This window comes from Rana temporaria, chromosome 1, assembly GCF_905171775.1.
Source record: "Rana temporaria chromosome 1, aRanTem1.1, whole genome shotgun sequence".
Lineage (NCBI taxonomy): Eukaryota > Metazoa > Chordata > Amphibia > Anura > Ranidae > Rana > Rana temporaria.
Window position 1 is genome coordinate 106,991,106 of NC_053489.1, and position 20,630 is coordinate 107,011,735.

Consider the following 20,630-nt stretch of genomic DNA (forward strand, 5'->3'; position numbering starts at 1 on the left):
GACGTGGCCAGGTGACATGGCAAGTGGACAATCCACAACTTGTGGCAGGTGACGTGGCCAGGTGACATGGCCAGTGGACAATCCACAACTTGTGGCAGGTGGCGTGGCCAGGTGACGTGCCAGATGACATGGCAAGTGGACAATTCACAACTTGTGGCAGGTGACGTGGCAAGTGGACAATCCGCAGCTTGTGGCAGGGGATGTGGCAAGTGACACGCTAAATACAAGTACACTGCTGCTCTCTCAGCTGCTACTCACTCTGGTCTCACAAAATGGCTGAAATGGTTAAATAATACTGTTTTTTGAGCTTAGGGAGGGTCTTATGATGTTTCTTAACTAAACGTTTATAAACGCAAACGTAGTAAAACACGGTAAAACGCAGCGAAATTCGCGGCAAAACGGGCGTTTTAAGCGCCGGTTTTTGCTTTTGAAAACGTGTGTTTAGATGCGTTTGCATCTGCGTCTCGTGTGCATGGGGCCTAACTCAACTGTCTGCCCTCATGTTGTAAAGAGCTATGCGAACTGTTGGAACTATATAAATCCTGTATAATAATAATCTTTAGAGATCTGGTTTGCACCTAATCAACTCTGCTGGTTAATCGCACACATGTAAATCAGAGAGTCTCTCTGGTTTTCGTTCTGCACCTACCCCTGGCTCATCCATTAATTGTTTCCATTTCATCTGTTGAGTTTTGTACATATTCCACTTTACCCTCTAATAGATTCTTCTATAAGGAGTCCTGAATCCAGCAGGTGATCTTGAAAGTTCAGTTAAAAAGTTGAACGTGGCATGTTGCAGCAGTGTTGGGAGTAGTACAGGATCTCTCCACTGGGGTCCCATAGGGCTGTTAAAAGAACCCTGTTCTGCTTCTCTTAAGACTCTGTTAATGCCCCTGGATGGATCTCATGGAGGGTCTTGCAGTGGCAATCAGTTAACAGTACCAAATTGTGAAAAGTGTAGCTGGACAGGTAACAGGTCAAGGCAAGCAGCAGATGGAGATGGGGTCAGATAGGCAAGGGATTGAGAAAGTCCAAAGTGCCGGTCAAAGTCAGATTCCAGGAAGCAAACACAGCATACAAGAAGAGACAGACCTGTTGATCTGGCACTGAGTTTGGAATCCTCTATATAGGTGTTTAACAAGGGTCAGGTATAGAGGCTACATAAAGGCAGCATTGTAGATCCAGGAACAGTCTGCAGATGGTGGTTGAGAGCAATTCCAGCAAATTGATCTGTTAGACACTTTAGCCATACAATGTACAGCTGCTTATCGATCATTGCATCTTGTTGTTAATCATAGCACTGACACTCCACGTCGGCATATTATATTTGTAAAAAATTTGGGTGATGTAAGAGTTTCTTATAAAATGCATAATACGTTTGCTGTTTCTGAACTGAAAACTCTGTTTTTTGCAGTATGAAATGGAGAAGAAGAGTAAAGAAGAAGCTTATGTAATGGCTGATGCATTTCGCATTGCGTTTGAGCAGCAGTTGAAGCGCAGGAATAATGACAATCTACCTCTGAGTGACATAGAAAAGCTCTGTAAGAAAGGGAGTAAGAGAATAAACACCTGGAGACGTCTTAAAGAGAATGGTAATGCCAGGCTTGTGCAGGATACTCAGTTTATTTTATATTATGAGTAACCTTTCTTTTATTGGAATAGATGTAGAATATGTGCACTGTTACCCTTTAGACTTAATTTCCAAGGACGTTTTTGGACGTTTTTACAGACACTTTTCTGAGCTTTTTTTGCAGCTTAAAAACGGCTCTCCATGTTAGTCTATGGCCTCATGCCCACCATGACGTTTTTGAGCTGTAGATGGCTGAGCCGTTTTTAAGCTGCAAAAAAAAAAACAGGACTAGTGCGTTCTGAAGCTCCAGCCTTAGAGCTGTAAAAATGCCAGACGCTCAAAAATGCGCAAAAACGCTAAAAACCGCTGCGTTTTTGAGCTCCAGCTCAAAAAAAAAACATGGACAGGCGTTTTTAAGCTGTAAAAAAGGCTAAAAAAAGTGGCTGTAAAAACGTCAATGGAAATTAAGCCTAATGCCGCGTACACACCATTACTTTATGTGATGAAAAAAAACGACACTTTCTGTGAAGTAAAAAATGACGTTTTTGAAACTTCAATTTTCAAAGACGAAGTTGCCTACACACCATCGTTTTCTCACAATGATCTTGCAAAGTGAGGTTACGTTCCACCACGTTTTACCATTGAAGCTTGCTTCATAAGTAGCTTCTGGGCATGCATGGATGAAAAAACGTCTTGGAAAACGATGTTTTTTGCTACACACGGTCAATTTCTGTGAAGTAAAAAGTGCACTTTTGAAAAACGACACATAAAATTGAAGCATGCTTCAATTTTTTTTGGTCGTTTTTTACAAGACATAAAACGACGTTTTCCCCCACACACAGTCAATTAAAGTGACGTTTTTAAAAACGTCTTTTTTTCATCACATAAAGTGATGGTGTGTACGCGGCATCATGGTTAAAGTGACAGTGCCTACTTATAGTCACCCCCCCCCCCCCCCAAATATGACATACTTATGAATCCACACACCATCACCACCTCTCCACTGCAGAAGTCTATTCTGGGTAAGCTGCGGTGTTGGCATATAAGTAGAGGCGCGTTCTCTTTAAAATACAGTACACAGTTTTGTTAATTGGCCTTGTAAAATTGTAACCTTATAAAAATGTAAATTTTATAATTAGTAGGGACTTAAGAGAAAATTGTGCACACGTAACCAAATTTTCTTCAGTGAGCTGGCCGCCACAAGATACTACAAAATTGTGACCCTTTTCATCATAGACCCTAATAGAAAAGCCATTTACTTGCAAGTCTGGAACTAGATGGCTTCTGTGTTGGGGCCTATGGAGAAATCGCTATGTATTCTCATCCTTAATGGGTAACTCCACTTTAATGGGGAAACAAAAATAGCAGATGGCAATAATGGATACACAAGCCGTTGTAATGTTACTAAAAGTTATTTTTCCATTTTAATCTGCAGTGCTATCATTTTCTGTAAAATGTAGTGAAATATGGTAACTTGGAAGCATTTTATACACTGTTGGTGTACAGAACAACTCCAAACATGTCATTTCATGCTTGTGTGAATGTCTCCTGATACTTCCAGAAGTCATATCAGGCAGATTTTAGGCATCCTCTGCAATAGAAATAACATTTTTGATGAGCTGTTCCCTAAGGGTTTTTATTTTCTATGGCCTTGTTCACACAGGCGTACTATAACATATGCCCATTTGAGGGCCATGTCTGCCCACACAGAAAGAAAGATACTAAAAGCGATACCAAACTAGCATAGGCCACAGCAGGGGCGTTGTTGGCTCATTAATGGAGATTGTATATTGGGGATGGGGAAGGTGAGGGAGGCCACTTGTCCCCAACCTCACTAAAAGTTTATCCTTTAAAACAGAGCTTTTTTTCTCAGAAAATAGGTGCAGGAACTCAACCATGACCCGTTCAGATTTCACAAACAGTAGAAGGGTCTTAAAGGGGCATTAAATACCAGGATTGCATTACATACAGAGTTCAGGGGGGTTACACACAGAGTGCAGAGCTGTCACTTGTAAACACAGAAACCAGAATTCTGTGTTTACAAGTGATTGTGGTAAGCGGGCACCAAAGGGTCTGAACCAGAGGTGGTGGCACTCAGTTCCCCCAAGTTCTCCCTGAAAAAAAGCCCTGCTTCAAAAGGCTCTCTGTCAATGATCTGTCCCCAAACTTGGAAACCTGGCAGTATAATGTTATCAGACTTCATTCAGGCCTGATATTAAAATACAAATGCTAATATCTGCTGCATGTTTGCAACTACTAATACACTGAGATGGGTAAAAGATGGCTTCAGCACCTGTTCTCCACCTGTAGAGAACTCTACAGATGCGTTTTTTACCTTTATGATTAAGCCCCAAAAAGGGCAAAACGCATCTGTGGAGCTCTTTACAGGTGGAGAACAGAAGCTGAAGCCATCTTTTACCCATTTTGTTACATTTATGCAACGGAGTCGGTGTCTGTGTGCAGACGGCCACCATTTTGTTGAAGTCAACTGGAGTCTGACAAGCCGATTTTGTCTGTCTGTTCACATGCTGATCCAAATGACAGTGTTTGGAGGGGCATTTGAGTACTATTTTCATTGTTTTGGGCTACATATGGTAATACACTGAACTGTAACACAATTAACATATGATGAAAGTGTTATGTAAGAGCTGATTCACACTGGGGCGACTTGTCAGGCGGCTCAGGCGCCTGACGTGTCGCGTCCCATTCAATGCAATGGAACCGTTCTAATAGGAGCGACGCAAGTCGCTCCGACTTAGAAAAAGGTTCCTGTACGACTTTGGGGGCGGCTCGGGGCGACCTGCATTGACTTCTATACAGAAGTCGTTTTGCAGAGTCGCCCCCGAAGTCGTGCCGCGGCTGTGTGAACCGGCTCTCAAGGTTCTGGTGTTTCTTCACAAATTAAAGACCTTACCAAATGTTTGAAGCAGAAGTTACTAAGTACAACAACACAGAAGGGGTTGTTTTCAAAAACAGATATGTGTTGAAAACTAGTCATTTTTTAGTCGGCATTGGGGGATTTTCCCACTTTACTGGACATTATGATCCATTATTTCAGTTGAATTATTTCACATAATTTATGGCTAGTAGAAGAATCCCTTTCCTGGCTGCACATCCTGACAGACCGCTACACTGAACTACACTGATTGATTAAATCATTGAAGATCTTAGTGCCACAATAAGAAATAAGAAAGTTTTCTCTGCCTATTACAGATGGAATCCCAAGAAGATCGCCAGGGAATGAAAATAATTAAATGAATGCATAACAAGGATTTAAAGCGGTTGTGAACCCATTTGAGGAAAAAAAAAAAAAAACCTGCTAGACAAAGGCATAATGAACTAGTGTGACTAGCATACTAGCTCATTATGCATTACTTACCTTAGATCGAAGCCCCAGATGCCTTCCTCGCCTCCCCGTCCAGCCGCAGCCATGATACCCGGAGGTTACTTCTGGGTAATGCCGCTCCGGCCTTGTGATTGGCCGGAGCGGCCGATGACGTCACTCCGCGCATGCGCGCGGTGATTTAAAACACGGCAATATATTTAGCAAAACCGGCATTTACGCTGCACCTGCGCCGGCGCAGTGTACACTTTTTAGGAAATGTCTCCTAAACCGTGTAGGTATAGGAGATATTGCAAACATCCACAGGTAAGCCTTACCTGTAGGTGCAACTCACCGAGGAGGATTTACAACCACTTTAATGTATATGACCTGAGCAAGTTTTAACATATTTTAGGTTTACTTGAATTTTTCAGCATCTGAAGGACGACTGTTATTGTCATCAATAAGATTAATACTTTAATGCTGATTGATGGTGTTGTCCTATGAGAAGGACCATAGGATATTCTGGAGTACCATGGATAAACACGTGGATAAAAATGGCCATTTATGGCCTACAGTGGCACTGGGTGGCTTCTGAATTTTTAACTATGCTTTTTTTTTTTTTTTTTTTTTTAGGGCATGTGCTGGAAAAAGATAAGGACATGAGCTTGGGAAAGAAATTAAAAAGCATGCTGATCTCTTCTATTGACAGTAAAAATTTAGATGCAGCAGATGACCCACAAGAGGTCCTCACAGTGTTAGTTGACCTGGTGAGTGGGCATTAAAACATATACCATTGTAAATTGATTCTATATCACTCTGTAATAGACATGTCAGTAATACGCTCAATATAAGTACTTGGTTTTGTATAGGTTTGTTTAACAGACCCTATTTTTAGTTTAACAGTACATCATTTAACAATGTATGTAGAGTATACACTGACGCAGAGTAAATATCCAGCATGAAAAAGTGTGTCAGGTTTAATCAGAAATCCCCAGTCTATCTTGTGAGGCCTCCTGCAGCTCCCCACGTTCTGTTGAGAGATATACAGGTACAGTGCCTTGAAAAAGTATTCACACCCCTTGACATTTTCCACATTTTGTGATGTTACAACCAAAAACGTAAATGTATTTTATTGGAATTTTATGTGAAAACAGAAAGTGGCACATAGTTGTGAAAGGAAAATGATAAATGGTTTTCCAAATTCTTTTTACAAATAAATATGTGAAAAGTGTGGCATGCTCTGATACCCCTAACTAACATCTAGTGCAACCAATTGGCTTCAGCTGTCACCTATTTAGTAAATAGAGTCCACCTGTGTGTATTTTAATCTTAGTATAAATACAGCTGTTCTGTGAAGCCCTCAGAGGTTTGTTAAAAGAACCTTTGTGAACAAACCGCATCGTGAAGGCCAAGGAACACACCAGACAGGTCAGGGATACAGTTGTGGAGAAGTTTAAAGCAGGGTTAGGGTATAAAACAATATCCGAAGCTTTGAACGTCTCACGGAGCACTGTTCAATCCATCATTCGAAAATAGAAAGAGTATGGCACAACTGCAAATCTGACGAGAAATGGCCGTCCACCTAAACTGACAGACCAGGTAAGGAGAGCATTAATCGGAGAAGCAGCCAAGAGGCCCATGGTAACTCTGGAGGAGCTGAAGAGATCCACAGCTCAGGTAGGAGAATCTGTCCACAGGACAACTATTAGTCGTGCCCTCCACAAATCTGGCCTTTATGGAAGAGTGGAAAGAAGAAAGCCATAAGAAGTCCCAGTTTGCGAGAAGCCATGTGGGGAATACGTGGAAGAAGGTGCTCTGGTCAGATGAGACAAAAATTTTACTCTTTGGCCCAAAAGCAAAACATTATGTGTGGTAGAAAACTAACACTGCACATCACCCTGAACACACCATTCCCACCGTAAAACATGGTGGCAGCATCATGTTGTGGGGATGCTTTTCTTCAGAAGGGACAGGGAAGCTGGTCAGAGTTGATGGGAATATGGATGGAGCCAAATACAGGGCAATCTTAGAAGAAAACCTGTTACGCCTCTATTATGCCTTTTATTTATTTGTTAAAAAAAAAAAAAAAAACATTTATCATTTTCCTTCCACTTCACAATTATGTGCCACTTTTGTGTTGGTCTATCACATAAAATCCCAATAAAATACAATTACGTCTTTGGTTGTAACATGACAAAATGTGGAACATTTCAGGGGGTGTGAATACTTTTTCAAGGCACTGTAGCTTCCATATTGGTGCCCATGTGCACGGTCACCTGCTGCTGTATGAATGCAACTGTCTCATGTGAATGTACAGACTTGGGCGCACATTTCCAGATATTTGCTGTGTGTGTTGTGGTTTTGTACAATACTAACAGCAGTTGTCTGGACAAGTGAGCTAGTGTTATGTGTGAACTAGGATTGGAATCTACGGCATTAGTGCTGCGTGTACATTACTCATTTGACTTTCTTGTCTTGTAAAATGAACAATAACAGGATGAGGGTCCTTCTGTGGTATGGAGGAATTGCCTGTGTTCCTGCATGTCTGCGGACGGAAGCATATTTAACAGGAAAAGGACCTGCTCTATTGTATAGCTCGAGTGAAACGAAGTTCCAGTTGCCAGGATTTTAGTGAAGATCTATAAAAGCTCACATCTAATTGTGTCCAAGTGTTTTGCTGCCATTGGGCTGTTTCTTTGTTATAATCTGGAGATATATACAGAACAGTTTATTCAGTTTTTTTGTCATACTATTGGCCCATCACTCTCAAAGTGACAGCTTATTATTTATGTCTCTAGAATATATGTGTCACTTAAAGGGGTTGTAAACCTATGTGTTTTTTCACCAATGCATTAAAGGGGTTGTAAAGGTTCATGTTTTTTCACCTTAATGCATTAAGGTGAAAAAACATCTGATACCAAATTACCGGCCCCCCAGCCCCCCGTTTTTACTTACCTGAGCCCTGGAAAGTTCTGCGTTGCGAACTCTCTCGATCGTTGCCGGGGCTTCTCGGCTCTTCACTGGATAGATTGATAGCAGCGTGATAGCAGCGCAGCCATTAGATTGTGCTGCTGTCAATCAAATCCAATGATGCCGGGGGGGGTGGGGCCGAGTCCTGTAGTTGGCGGCTATGGACGCCGAATGCAGGACTCGGTAGCGCGCCCGCAAGGTAACCCCTTGGGAGAGAGCTTCCCAGAGGGGGGTTATCTGAAGCGGGGAGGAGCTGCCGATGGACCCCAGAACGGGAGGATCAGGGCCACGCTGTGCAAAACAAACTGCACAGTGGAGGTAAGTATGATATATGTTTGTTATAAAAAAAAAAAAAAATCAAACCTTTAAAACCCCTTTAAGGTGAAAAAACACCTTGCACTGTCCGGCACTCAGCCCCCCCGTTTTACTTACCTGAGCCCCGAATTTCCATAAAACATCCCTGCCATCTTTCTCTCCCTGGAGTAATGCGTTTAATTGGATAGATTGATAGCAGCGCAGCTATTGGCTCCCACGGCTGTCAATCAAATCCAATGACGCAGGGCCGAGTCATACACTCGGCGTCTATGGATGAGTGTATAACACAGGAGCGCGCTTGCAAGGTAACCCCTCAGGAGAGAGCTTCTCAGAGGGGTTTATCTAATGCGTGGAGGAGCCACAAGAGCCGCCGAGGGACCCTAGAACAAGTGGATTGGGGGGCCACACTGTGCAAAACGAACTGCACAGTGGAGTTAAGTATGACATGTTTTGTTATTTAGAAAAAAAAAGGGGAACCTTTAGTGTCACTTTAAGTTGTAAAACTCAGCCTCTATAGCTCTAATGCAATTGGTGCTAGCCCAAAAAAAATTAAGTGGCCCTGTCAGAATTTTAAAACCTGAAACTAGCAGCTTCCCACAAAGCAAACCATTTTATGTAGTATAGTCCTTTAAATCCTGCTCACTTCACTGCACCGAAGGGGGATACTTGCTGAAATATTTAAATGTAACAATTCCAGGAATGTCTGATCCCCTCCATCCTTTCCCTCTGTGCTCTGTGGTTCCATCTGCCAACTCCTATGGCTGTATAAGATACAGTAATGACATAGGGCCTGGCAGAAGAACCACAGAGTGTAGTGGGAGGGAGGAACCATGCTTCCAACACACCAAGAAGCTTCTCTCTTGATTGCAGCAGACTTCGGCTTAATTGGTACATATAAACTGTTTGCTTTACAGAGAGATGTTGGTTTCAGATTTTATAATTCTTGACGTGGTCCTTTTTTAAAGTGGTAGTAAACTCTGTACTACCACTTTAACCTACAGGTAAGTCTATAATAAGGCTTACCTGTAGGTATAAAGAATATCTCCTAAACCTTACAGGTTTAGGAGATATTCCCCCCGCAATGCGCCGCTGACTGCAGCGGCACATACGCAGCAGGGATCCTCGGCTAAAGGGCCGGCAGCCGCCGGACCTTGCCGGAGATAAGTCTCCTGCGCGCATGCGTGGCAGTGACGACATCGCCGCTCCAGCCAATCACAGCGCTGGAGCGGCGATACCCAGAAGACACACCAAGGAAAGATGACATCTCCCTCGGCGTGGACCAGGTAAGTTCCTCTAACCTCGTTCCAAGGTAATTATTTCCTAATCGGCTAGTATGCGGGGCATACTAGCTGATTATGGGCCATATGCTCAGAAGAGTTACGACGGAGTATCTCAGGAAACTCCGTTGTATCTCTGTTTTTTGACCCGCGTATCTATGCGAGTGATTCCTAGAATCATTTTTGCATAGATACCCTGAAGATCCGACATGTGTAAGTCACTTACACTGTCTGATCTTAAATGTAATTCGCCGCTGGCCGCTAGGTTGCATTTACGTTCAGGTCTCATTTGTTTATGCAAATGAGCCTGATACGCCGATTCCCGAACGAAATCGCGTCGCGTAACCGTCACTTACGTCGTTTGCGTAAGAGTAAGGTTACCCCTGCTATATGAGGGGTAACCTTACGCCAGTCCCACGTATGCCATGTTAAGTATGGCGTCGGGTCCGCGTTGTCTTTTCCCATCGGGTACGTCGTTTTCGTAAGTCATTCTTGAATACGACTTTACGTCAATGACGCACACGTCGGCGTCATTGACGTTTTCCGTCGAAAACTGGAGCATGCGCACTGGGCTATTTTAAGCCCGGCGCATGCGCAGTTCGAACGGCACGGGGGCGCGCTTAACTTAAATACAAGCCGCCCCCTTGGAATTACGTGGGGATATGCCGGGCCAATTACACTACGCCGCCGCAAACTACGGAGCAAGTGTTTGGGGAATACAGCACTTGCTCCTGTAAGTTGGGGCGGCGTAGTGTAAATAGCTTACGCGACGCCGCCGCAGGAACTACAAGAATCTGGCCCTATGGCTTTTGCTTTTCAGGTTTAAAATAAATAAATAAATGACAGCGGGTATACAACCGCTTTAAACATGTTGTAAGGCCCCAATTCTCTCATTATGAATTTAATTCTAAAGGAAAGTTTGTGTGATGTTTCTCATCATATTTTAGCTGTTCTAGTGTGGATTAGGATGTGAAAATGTATTTCCCATCGCCTTTTAACTGTAGCATATAAGCCACATTTTGAACCTTCTCTTTATTTTGATTGGGTTTGCAGCTCAACGATAAAGAAGAGGCTTTAGCTCATCAAAGGAAGGTGAGCTACATGCTTGCAAGGACTATAGAAGACAAAGTGGAGTCTTCAAGAAACCATAAAATAAGTTCTTCTCGGAAAGAGACTGCTGCTATTGGTGACCATCAGAATTGCATCGACACAAAGCAGAATGTTGTGCCATGCCCCTGTGTAACAGATACCACCACAGACCACAGTCCAAGCACAATACAAGATTCTCTGCGATCCTTGGAAACCTCTTTTTCTTTGCTGTTAAAGGATGTTTATCCCCAACAAAAATACGAAGATAGAAGCTCCCCAGATCGAGAAGCACAACTGAAGGAAGAAAACTCTCAAACATAATGTTTCTAAAATATGAATGTTGTGTTATTATAGTGATTATTGATATTTAAGACTCATCAATGTTTATAACTTTGCCAAAATAGCTAAGGGAAAGTCTGCTTAAGGCCCCTTTCCTACTTGTGCGACTTGTCCTGCGATTTGGGACTGCAAAGTCGCATGACAAGTCGTACCCCATGATTTCCAATGAGTACCATTCAGATCTGTGCGACTTCGTACTACTTTGGTCCGACTTTGATGCAAGTTGAGGTCCATAGACCTCAAGTTTACACAGGCATTCCCTGAAAGCGTGTCAAAATCACGACCACAAAGTCGCGGCAGTGTGAAAGGGGCCTAAAGCATTCTGGGTAAACTGGGATAGCATTTCTTACCCACTGACTTACCCGAAGCCTCCAGTATAGAATATAGAAGTGCAAACCCTCCTCCTCCATATACTGTAAGTTAAATTAAATCCTAAGATTTATGCCTAAATTGCGATGTTACTCTGGGTATCGATTTACATAAAACCTGTCGAGGCCCAGGGTAAGAGTAGGTAAGGTAGACCTGCGACCTGTGTATGTTGAGTTCCAGCTGAGTCAATGCTATTGGGTATCTTTACCTGCCTAGGCCCTTAAGGGGTAGTGAAAAAAAAAAACAGTCATATTTTTAGTTTGTACCATAACCTTTGTTTTAATATACTTTTGCTGTTTTATCATCTTCTTTTGTTGTACAGCTTTCACCATATTTTAGGTGGCAAATTCCCATTATTATTATTTTTTTTTTGCAATCCCCTGAAAACCCAGCAGGCATCTAAGTTTGAGTGAACTTTGCTTGCGCTTGCAGCACAGTTCATCAATAACATGTATATTCTCAGTACTAATTGTGGCAGTGGCAGCGATCGTCTGTTCCCTGATATAGGGAAAGACGATCACTGACGTCACACGTCCAGCCCCACCCCCCTATTGTTAGAAACACATATGAGGTTACTACAGTGCCCCCTAGTGGTTAACTCCAAAACTGCAATTGTCATTTTCACAATAAACAATGCATTTTTATAGCACTTTTTGCTATGAAAATGACAATGGTCCCAAAAATGTGTCAGAATTGTCTGATGTGTCCGCCATAATGTCGCAGTCACGAAAAATATCGCTGATCGCCGCAATTAGTAGTAAAAATAAAAAATAAACTATCCCCTATTTTGTAAACACTCTAAATTGTACGCAAACCAATCGATAAACGCTTATTGTGATTTTTTTTTTTACCAAAAATAGGTGGTAGAATACGTATCAACCTAAAATAAGGTTTTATATATTTTTATATATTTCTGGGGGATATTTATTATAGCAAAAAGTAAAAAATATTGAATTTTTTTCAAAATTGTCGCTCTATTTTTGTTTATAGCACAAAAAATAAAAACCGCAGAGGTGATCAAATACCACCAAAAGAAAGCTCTATTTGTAGGGAAAAACGCAATACGCAATTGTCAGTTAAAGCGATGCAGTGCCGAATCGCAAAAAGGGGCAGGGTCCTTAACCTGCATAATGGTCCGGGTCTTAAGTGGTTAATATACAGGTTTACTGTATCCCAGTTCAGCCTTACAAAGTGTGCCAAATACAGAGGCACCCCAGTCTGAAATGTAAAAAATGTAAATGCTACTTATGAATGGCAAACCTGAGCCTGGAATGATGCATGTAAATGCCCCCATAACATTAGAGGTCTCCCCCTTAAAGTAGTAGTGAACTGCAGTTTTTTCTTTAAACTCTGGAAGACAATTGCATAATGTGCTAGTATGCATCACATACTAGCACATTATAAAATACCTTAGAACAAAGCCCTCCAGCGGTACCCTGTCCCTTCAGAGAGCATGTGCCGGCATGTGCCGGTGAACAGTGAATGTTTAGAAGATATTCACTGTACCCACAGGTAAGCTTCATTATAGGCTAACCTGTAGGTACAAATGAAAAAGGGTTTACTTTCCCTTTAATGTCAGAGCCCCCACCTCCATGTCAGAGGTCCCCCCCCCATACATAAGAGCCCCACATCTCAGAGTTGCCCACCAAAGCCCTACCTTACAGCTCCTGCAGTGGATAGAAGGTGGAGCAGGTCTGGTCTTATTTTTCTCATTTTATTTCATAATAATAATACAGGCAAGAAAACAAGTCGAGCTTTTTGATTAGGATATATTTGACTTTTTTAACATACTACTAATTTGTTCCGCATTGACTTCAATGGGATGCAATACCGAATGCCAGAGGTGGGGGGGCGCCAGAGAGTGCCAAAAACGTCTGACAAGGCCCAAGGGCACTTCGACTTGTTTCCTGCGCCTCTGTGCCTCAGGCCAAATGAGGTACTGCAGGCCAATGTTTGGCTTTTCTCATCTCCTTCGCCCCCGTACCTCAGGCCAAATGAGGTACTGCAGGCCTATTTCTGGCTCTGCTTCTGCGCCCCGTACCTCAGGCCAAATGTAGGTACTGCAGGCCTTTTTAGCTTGAATTCTGCTCGTCTTGCGAGTCAAAACTTGCAAACTGAGTCAGAATTAAAAAAAAAAAAAGTTGCTTGCAAATCAAAACGCTCTCAAACCAAGTTACTCTTAAACTGAGGTTCCACTGTACCTGTATTTGAGTAATGTATGGTCTGCTACAATCATCTCCGGCCTTTGAACTCAATAAATGGTTAAAAGCCAGCACCAAAGACTTCAGGGAGAAAGCAGAAAGTCTGGGTCTGTCCACTAATAAATGAGAAACATGAACTCTCTGCTTACTACTCGTGTCACTGTCTAAGGGGCATCATCCACAGAAGCTGGCTGTCAAATTATGCTTAAAGCATATACATATATCACAAGTGCCAAACCAACTAGGTACAGTAAATAGTCAAAAATCGCTTAAAGGCTACATGCACATGGGTGGTTTGGCCAGACAGCCTTGTGTTCTCGGGCAAGGTCTAGCAGCCTGTCAAAATCTATGACAAGCTGAAATATGTAGCAGCTGGATGCTGTCCTCACCAGTTCTTGTATTTAACCACTTCAGCCCCGGAGGATTTGGCTGCCAAATGCCCGGGCCACTTTTTGCGATTCGGCACTGCGTCGTTTTAACTGACGATTTTGCTGTCGTGCGACGTGGCTCCCAAACAAAATTGACGTCTTTTTTTTTTTCACAAATAGAGCTTTTTTTGTGGTATTTGATCACCTCTGCGGTTTTTTTTTTTTTGCGCTATAAATAAAAATAGATCAACACTATTGGAAAAAAAAACAATATTTTTTTACTTTTTGCTATAATAAATATTACCAATTTTTTTAAAGTAAAAGCTATTTTTCTCTCAATTTAGGCAGATACATATTATTCTACATATTTTTGGTAAACAAAATCGCAATAAGCGTATATTGATTGGTTTGTGTAAAAGTTATAGCGTCTACAAAATAGTGGGTGGTTTTATGGTGTTTTTATTATTATTATTATTTTTTTTACTTGTTATGGCGGCGATCTGCGTTTTTTAAAGCAGGAACAAAAATGGTTTCTGGACAGCCGCACTCTGAACAAGTTGTAGCCTTTATTAAAAAAAGGACAGCACTACAAGTCACAGCGACATAAAATAAAACCCAACTGCTTTATTTTATGTTGCTGTGACTTGTAGTGCTGTCCTTTTTTTAATAAAGGCTACGACTTGTTCAGAGTGCGACTGTCCAGAAACAATTTTTGTTCCTGCTTTGCTAAGTGCATTGCCTGCACCTGAGTTGTCTGCAACGGAGGATATTCATCTGGATTCCTACCTGGAGCGGCTACTCCCTTTTCCCGATCTGCGTTTTTTAGCGTAACTGCAACATTATGCTAGACACATCGGACACTTTTGACACTATTTTGGGACCATTCACATTTATACAGTAATCAGTGCTCTAAAAAATGCACTGATTACTTTATAAATATGACTGGCAGTGAAGGGGTTGACCAGTAGAGGGCGGTAAGGGGCTAAGTGTGTCCTAGGGAGTGATTCTAAATGTTAGGGGGCATGGCTTACTGTGACACATCACTGATCGCTGCTCCCGATGAGACTTCAGCCTCGAAACCTTAATGACCTGGAGAGGATCTGCAAAGAGGAGTGGGACAAAATCCTTCCTGAGATGTGTGCAAACCTGGTGGCCAACTGCAGGAAACGTCTGACCTCAACAGGAGTTTCGCCACCAAGTACTAAGTCATGTTTTGCAAAGGGGTCAAATACTTATTTCACTCATTAAAATGCAAAGCAATTTATAACTTTTTTTGAAATTTATTTTTCTGGACATTTTTGTTATTCTGTCTCTTGTTGTTAAAATGAAGCTACCATTAAAAGTATAGACTGCTCATGTCTTTGTCAGTGGGAAAATGTACAAAAATACGCAGAGGATCAAATAATTGTTTTCCTCACTGTAGTATTTACTTCCTGGAATCAATCAGTGTGCTTACTGTATCTGAGGCAAACCCTCCACCCCTACTGAAGACCCCTGGGATGTATGACATCAGTTGCCTAGGCAATAAACCAGGAAGTACCTAACAAAATTTAATAAACACAGAAAGCCCTAAATATTTGTTGCCAACATCCCCAAATTGGAAAATAGGAAGATGAGTAACCCCCAAAGTTACTTTAACCACTTCCCGCCCGGTCAATATACAATTGACGTCCGGGAAGTGGTTATGAAATCCTGACTGGACGTCTATTGACGTCCTGCAGGATTTCATGCCGACGTGCAGCGCGGCGATCAGTGATGCGGGGTGTCAGTCTGACCCCACCCCTGTGCTTGCAAGTAAAATTGACGTCATTTCTCGTCGCTGCACGGCCATTTGCAATTTTTATCCATCGTGTTAATGTAACATAATTGTATTTATTTACTCGGTGTAACATCAGCTTTTATATTTTAGACAAAAAAATGGGTTATGCATTGTGTATTTTTCCCCAAAAATGTTGTTTTAAAAAAAAACTGTGCAAATGCCGTGTGAGGTCAAACATTGCAATACCCACCCAAAAGGGCCCTCAAAAAAAAAAGCCTGGTTCACACCTATGCATTTGTAGCGGTGTGTTGCCATGAGTAATGCCGCGTACAGACGGTCGTTTTTTGTGATGAAAAAAAAACGACGTTTTGAATCATGAAATAAAACGACGTTTTTGAAACTTCATTTTCAAAAACGATGTTGCCTACACACCATCGTTTTTTAAAATGCTCTAGCAAAGCGAGGTTACGTTCAGCACGTACGACGGCACTCTTTTTTCCATTGAAGCTAGCTTCATAACTTGCTTCTGAGCATGCGCGGGTTTAAAAACGTCGTTTTGAAACGTCGTTTTGCCCACACACTATCATTTTCATTGACACAAAAAACGACACAAAAAATTCGAGCATGTTCGAATTTTTTTTTGTCGTTTTTCAGAAGACCTAAAACGACGTTTTCCCCACACACGGTCATTTTAAATGACGTTTTCAAAAACGTCGGTTTTTTTCATCACAAAAAACGACCGTCTGTACGTGGCATTACTAACATCCATGCAAATTCACCTTGCTGCCAGACATCCATACGTCACACTTTTAGACAATGAAAAGTCTTTTGCTTTGTTTTGTTATTTTATTTGGGGGATTGAACTTGGTTGGGGGGAAAAGGATATGGAATGCCCATAGAACAGTTGGTATTTGCAATGCTGGAGCTGATCCGGCTTCACATTGCCATATAGTTACTCATTATCTTCACAGAACAAAAATTGTGGACTTCTAATCTTGACAGACTGCCACAGCTTAATTACTCGGCCCTACTCACTTCCCTGTCACAGCTTTAGACATCCTGTCCCACCATCTTGAGCAGACTAGGCTAGGGTGATCAGACATCCCCGGTTTCAGGGGTCAGTCCCCAGATTGAGGACACAGTCCCCGGTCCAAGACTGTCCCCGGTCTTGACCACGGATTGCAGGGGCGAACTTAGGGTTGCCGCCTGCCTGTTTTTTGAGACATGTGTCTGTGTCTCTGCCTGCCTCTAACCAGACAGTGCCTCACCCGACCCACTTGTGGCTCACTGTGCCGCCATGTCTGCAGTGATATCTGCTCCTGCCGGCCAAACTTTTTTTTTTTTAGAAATACTTAAAATTAACCACTTGCCACCCATGCTAATTCTGACACTTCTCACATACAGTGCCTTGATAAAGTATTCATATCCCTTGAAATTTTCCAAATTTTGTCATGCTACAACCAAAAATGTAAATTTATTTTATTTGGATTTTATGTGATAGATGAACATAAAGTGGCACATAATTGTGAAGTATAAGGAAAATAATAAATGGTTTTCAATTTTTTTTACAAATAAATATCTGAAAAGTGTGGCGTGTATTTGTATTCAGCCCCCCTCAGTCAATATTTTGTAGAACCACCTTTCACTGCAATTACAGCTTTTGGGGATGTCTCTACCGGCTTTGCACATCTAGAGAGTGACATTTTTGCCCATTCTTCCTTGAAAAATAGATTGGATGGAGAGCGTCTGTGAACAGAAATGTTCAAGTCTTGCCACAGAGTCTCAATTGTATTTAGGTCTGAAATTTGACTGGGCCATTTTAACACATGGATATGCTTTGAGCTAATATGTAAATAGGGGAAACGAATGCGCAAAACCACACTAACCAGGGCACTGAGAACTAATTAGTTAAATAAAAAACGAAGCAGCAGCCACAACTAAATAGTGCTCACACACTGACAATAAATTTATAAAGAGGGGGTGTAATGGCGCTTGCTAATATAATAATGACACGTAAATCAGAAATAAAACAGAAAATTCCTATGAATCAAAAGAATGTGTTTCACTCCAAGTGTAATATTACCCGCCAAACATCAACCGGATAATGTGGAGGGTGACGAGAGTGATTTTATGTGAAAAATACCATAGGTGGTAAAAATACCACCCAGAGCACAGTGCTAACGCACTGGTAGGTAGATTCAGGTAGAGTTAGGCCGGCTAACCAGTAGATACGCCGACCTAACTCAGAATCTACGCCGACCTATGTTTAAGCGTATGCTCAAACAGAGATACGCTTAAACATATCTAAGATACGACGGCTTGCGCCATCCTATCTTAGATTGCAATATTTTGGATGGCCGCTAGGTGGCGCTTCCATTGCGGTCGGAGTAGAATATGTAAATTAGGGGATACGCTGATTCACGAACGTACGCCCGGCCGCCGCAGTCGATTTACGCCGTTTCCGTAAGGCATTAGCAGGCCTAAAGTTATTCCACCTATTAGGTGGAATAACAATGTTAAAGTATGGCCGCCGTTCCCGCCGCGAGATTCGAATTTTTTACGTCGTTTGCGTAAATCGTCCGCGAATCGGGATTTACGTCGTTTACGTCCACGGCGAAATCAATAGGCCCGTACGTAGCCGCAATGCACACTGGGAAATGTAGGCACCCGGCGCATGCGCAGTTAAAAAAAAAAACGTGAAGTCAAGCCTCATTACCATCAAACACGCCCCCCTCCAACACATTTGAATTCGGCGCCCTTACGCCCGCCCGCTTTAGGCTACGCCGCCGTATATTAACAGGCAAGTATATTGAGAATCATTACTAGCCTAGCTAATTTACGGCGGCGTAGCCTAAACAGGCTAAGCTACGCCGCCGCAAGTTTAGGCAGATGTACTTGAATCTACCTATAAATAAATTAAATGTGAAATACTAAGTAATAATTTTATCAAGTATTACTCTATGGGCCAGATTCAGAAAGATCAGCGGATCTTTCTGCTGGCGTAACGTATCTCATTTACTTTACGCCGCCGCAAGTTTTTCAGGCAAGTGCTTTATTCACAAAGCACTTGCCTGTAAAGTTGCGGCGGCATAGCGTAAATCACCCGGCGGAATTCAAATTCGGCAGGGTAGGGGGCGTGTATCATTTAAATGATGCGCGTCCCCGCGCCGAACGAACTGCGTATGCGCCGTCCCTAAAATTTCCCGGCGTGCATTGCTCTAAATGATGTCGCAAGGACGTCATTGGTTTCGACGTGAACGTAATTGACGTCCAGCCCCATTCACGGACGAGTTACGCAAACGACGGAAAATTTTCAAATTGCGACGCGGGAACGACGGCCATACTTAACATTGGATACGCCACCTAGGGGGCATGTTTATCTTTACGCCGGCATACCTCTTACGGAAATGGTGTATCTTTACTGCGACGGGCAAGTGTACGTTCGTAAATCGGCGTATCTACTCGTTTGCATATTCTACGCCAAACTCAATGCAAGCGCCACCTAGCGGCCAGCGTAAATATTGCACCATAAGCTACGACGGCGCAGGCCGTCGTATCTTAGGCAGGTTTAAGTGTATCTCAGTTTGAGCATACACATAAACATACGACGGGCTTAGATTCAGAGTTACGTTGGCGTATCTACTGATACGCCGGCGTAACTCTTTGTGAATCTGGCCCTATATGTGCAAACAAAAAATCCGCTGCAGCATACAATAATTAATGATATATATGAATAGGTAAAATAAAATAAGTCTCTATGCACATAAATAAATAAAATAAATAATGTGTTTAGAATCAATAATAAATAAATGATCCAGTGAACTGGAAATTACTAGTGAAAAAGGATATAGCAAATCCAAACAATAAATATTGTGAACAAAATGTGCATAGATGAAGTGCATCCAATAATAATGTGCAATGTATTAGGTAAAACCAAAACTTCATGCAAATGATTGTGTAGGTGAAATAATCTCAAAAGATTTTGCTCCTCAATAAATAATTAAATAAAGTCCAATCACATGCAAAGAAAGTAAAATAGAAATGTCCATTTAAAATTCTGAAGTGTGTGGTGACAACAGGCAATCCACCGCAAACTGACAGGTGCTCCACTCTGAGTGACCCCGTTCTCACCAGCCTCTCACCTCAGCTGGCTTAAATACAAGCCTTCCAATGTTCGATGGCAGCAGCTCACAGTCCCACTCACCAGATAGACCACTGGACAGTCGCTTATAGGGCTCCAGACAGGTATTGTCTAAAGCAGCCCTCAAAATTTCCACTCGCCTACTAGCATTTGGCGAGTGGATTTAAGCTGGGGGCGAGTGATGACAGGGCTGCATGACCAATCTCCCTCCAATCTGTGCCTACACTTAGAGTCCAGATGAGATTGGCGGCCGAAGAGGAAAGGTGCATGCTCGGGAAAAGTAGTCTGGTGAGCCGCGCACAGGCAGAGCAGTACACTCTCCTTACAATTCTCATTAAGCCATGGGACCTAACAGTATGACCTCTCTGAGCCTGCCCCCCTCCCCCGGACCAATGTAGCTGGAGAGCAGAAAGTAATGAGTGAAGTGGAGGATTGCAAAAATTACCACTCCGGTGCAGCGCTCACTGAAAGTTGCCCTGACATGAGAGCGGCAGCCTTCTAGTTTGTGCAGTTTTCTTCTCCTTGTGCTCTATGTAAGTGTCCAACAGTTTAGCCTGAGCACTGTGAACAGACTGGTCTCAATGTGTGCTGTGCGCTGTCAGTGTGCGCTGTGCTATGGTGTCAATGGCTGTGCAGTTGTGTGGATCTCAGCGCTGGATTGTACTCCCTCCCGCTGTGCTGCAGCTCCTCTCCTCTCTGCCAGCCTGAATAAAAGGGGGGAGTGAGGACATGCAAGCGTGGAGCCGCACACACAGGCTCCTGATGAGATGAATGGGAGAGAGAGGATGGATGGGAGTTGCAGAGGAGACGGCAAGAGAATGGGGAAGAGACCCAGTTCTAGTGCCCTGTCCCTCTGGTCTGCCCCCAGTGCCCTGTCCCTCTGGTCTGCCCCCAGTGCCCTGTCCCT

At 42.7% G+C, this 20,630-nt stretch overlaps 1 protein-coding gene across 2 annotated transcripts in view; it reads left to right on the forward strand.

Moving 5' to 3' along the window:
• CCDC125 (coiled-coil domain containing 125) overlaps window positions 1-10,912 on the forward strand; it is an 89,848-nt gene extending 78,936 nt beyond the window's left edge. For both annotated transcript variants that reach the window (XM_040341580.1, XM_040341585.1), the window contains 3 exons: window positions 1,415-1,592; window positions 5,529-5,662; window positions 10,511-10,912. In XM_040341580.1, coding sequence (XP_040197514.1) covers window positions 1,415-1,592; window positions 5,529-5,662; window positions 10,511-10,867 — 669 coding nt within the window. In that variant the 3' untranslated portion in view covers window positions 10,868-10,912. The remainder of the gene's footprint in view (window positions 1-1,414; window positions 1,593-5,528; window positions 5,663-10,510) is intronic.
• Window positions 10,913-20,630: the final 9,718 nt, after the last annotated feature.